The sequence below is a fragment of the Cariama cristata genome, unplaced genomic scaffold (genome assembly GCF_000690535.1).
Source record: "Cariama cristata isolate BGI_N322 unplaced genomic scaffold, ASM69053v1 scaffold20356, whole genome shotgun sequence".
NCBI classification, from domain to species: domain Eukaryota; kingdom Metazoa; phylum Chordata; class Aves; order Cariamiformes; family Cariamidae; genus Cariama; species Cariama cristata.
The window spans coordinates 12421-14994 of record NW_009620601.1 but is presented as its reverse complement, the minus strand read 5'-3'; the positions used below and the strand labels follow the sequence as shown (position 1 = coordinate 14994).

The 2574-nt window shown below is 33.0% G+C and overlaps 1 protein-coding gene across 1 annotated transcript in view; it reads right to left on the bottom strand.

The window, feature by feature from the left end:
- Positions 1 to 254: 254 nt before the first annotated feature.
- Positions 255 to 2574, bottom strand: part of AK7 (adenylate kinase 7) — a gene marked incomplete at both ends in the record, with an annotated part of 14355 nt that continues 12035 nt past the window's right edge. The window contains 3 exons of the mRNA XM_009701671.1: positions 255 to 396; positions 707 to 835; positions 2311 to 2460. Of these exons, the coding sequence (XP_009699973.1) occupies positions 255 to 396; positions 707 to 835; positions 2311 to 2460 (421 nt within the window). The remainder of the gene's footprint in view (positions 397 to 706; positions 836 to 2310; positions 2461 to 2574) is intronic.

Genomic DNA, 2574 nt, shown 5'->3' with positions numbered 1-2574 from the left:
GAAGTAAAGATGGAAATTCTACAATTAAGAAAGCACCACACTATTTTAAAAATATATTAGTTTTAATATACAAGGTGTATAATGTAAAACATTGTATTTGATTTTTAAATAAGGTACCTACAAATGGACAGGGCATGACTCTTGTTTTTAATAGAAAGTAAAAGTTCTAAAGCACAAATTTATTTCCTGATTTTCCATTTGCATAGGGTTGCACTAGTTACCTAAACCTCATCTTGGTCCTTGGTATTTCCTACCTGCATTCTGCTCCATGCTTTCTTTTGTTCCAGCTAATAACTCATGTGCTTCTTCTACATTTTTACCCTGCTCCTCTTCATCACTTTCTTCCTCCTCTCCCACACTGTCAGAGTCCAGTTCTTTAGAAGCCACAATTTTCTCCTGAAGACAAGAACAGAAATATAAATAGGCTCAGAAATTCCATAGCCAAATTTCTTTTATAAACAGATGTAATAAAAGGGAAAAAAAAAAAAAAATCAAACAATTCATTTCATATATGTTCCTGGACTGTGAAATACTGAGCAATCCTCAGTCTCTAAAAAGAGTTCAGTGCATCATGCAGAGGTGATCAGTATGTCAAAAGATATTTCCATTATAAAATGATGGAATTATCACTAATTTTTAATTCACGACAAACATTTTAAAATCACATAAATTAAAATAATAGCAATATTAGAAAACAGCAACACACCAGATTTGCTATTGTTTCAGAAATCAAATCATTTATCTTAATGTGATGTAGCTTGTAGTGTTTGCAGAGCTCTTCAGCAATGGTAGATTTGCCAACCCCAGGAGGACCATGAATGCAAACTTTGAGAGGCTGGAAAAAATGATACAGAGAGAACATCATTCAAACAATAAGGATGTTTTAATGTAAAAGGAACAAACTTTTTACTATAACTAACAGGAAATAACAATTATAATTAAAACTGAAAATATAGTTTAGTTTTATTAATTTATTTATTTCTCGCTGGATATCTCCTATATCATCGACAGGCTTTGAGTAACACAGTTACTTAATCAAAATGTACAACTCTACCATTGGAGAAAAAGCATGCTTCTATTTAGTAGACTTACAGACCAACTTATAGTGGCACTATTACTGTTTGAGTGATCAAAAGAGATGAAACACAACTACACAGATAAGATGCAGTGAATTTTGGAATGAGGTGGCAGATAGTCTACTATAGACATGCAATAGCTCTATTTCCCAACTGAGATAGAGTTGCTGTCATCACAATGCTATTCTGACCTCAAAAATTTCATATCCATCCCAATCTTAAGATATTAGCAATTTCTCATTTCAGCCTACCTAGCCTGCGGATGAGTAAATGTAATTAAGATTCCAGTATACACTTACTAAATATATTATGCAACAAACTCAAAATCATACATCATTAACTACCTATCTTAATTCAATAAATCTGATAGTGCAAACTCTGCAAATTTAATATAGTGACAGAGACAGAGGTCTAGCTAGCCTTCCCTCTCCTTGCTGCTTGGTATGTCTATATTTTGTACTAAATTTTTTGAATTAGATGCGTATGTACTCAGATGCAGTAGTTTAACCCAAACACAGGTCTGATAATTCTTTCAGAGGTATGCAGGGACTTTTAATGAACAACCTGAAATGATAGTAGTTGTATTTTGTGTTACACCTCCTGAACTCTTGTTCAAAGTTTGAACAAGATTTAGACATGCTGAAGAGCTTCACCATACCAATCAATATTTGAATGTCTGCAAGCATTTTTCTGCACCTTTCAATAACCTTCCCTATTTTTTTAGTTCTAAATATTAAGCTAACATAGGAAACAGCAAAGTTGCTCAGTACATTACACAATAGAGCAGGGTATAATGAAAGCTACATTGCAATTGAATATCCTGGCTCTCTGAATATAGTGAAGGACACAAAATACTTGCTTGACTACTGACTATTATATAAGGCTTAAATAAAAGATACGCTTATTGTGTTCTTGAAGCAAAATATTGCCATATATTGCATACAGAAACTAGTTTCAGAACAGCAGCTTCTCCATCAGGAAGCTTATTTGCATTTACAGCGTTTCAGTTTTAGGCATAAAAGAAATAAAATTTAATTATTATCTTTTTAATTAATATTTCCTCTTTTTTAACTTCTTCAATTTAAATTTCAGTTTTTATGTTCACTTATTTTGCATCTGTATCAGTCTTCCATGTATTTTTACTTAAAGAAATCAAAGCTTGTGTTTCTATAACCATTTCTACAGGGAAAAAAAAGAAAGGCACACTTTAAAGTAGTGTTTGCCAAACCATTACCAGTAATCCTCGACTTTGCTTATATTCCTTGACGATTTGTTCAATGTTCTCCACCAGTCCTGCCTGAGCAACCCACTTAATGTTGAAAGTCTCTTTCAGAAACATAGATTCCATTCGCAGGTTCACAAGCAACATATCCAAATGCATTTGCTGAGGGAGCAAAGCTACATTTATTTACAGACTTAAGCTATGCATGTTAGAAGAACACTGTTAGCTTAAACTAGAGACTAGAATGGAGGGGTAAGAATAGGAACAATTAAAGCA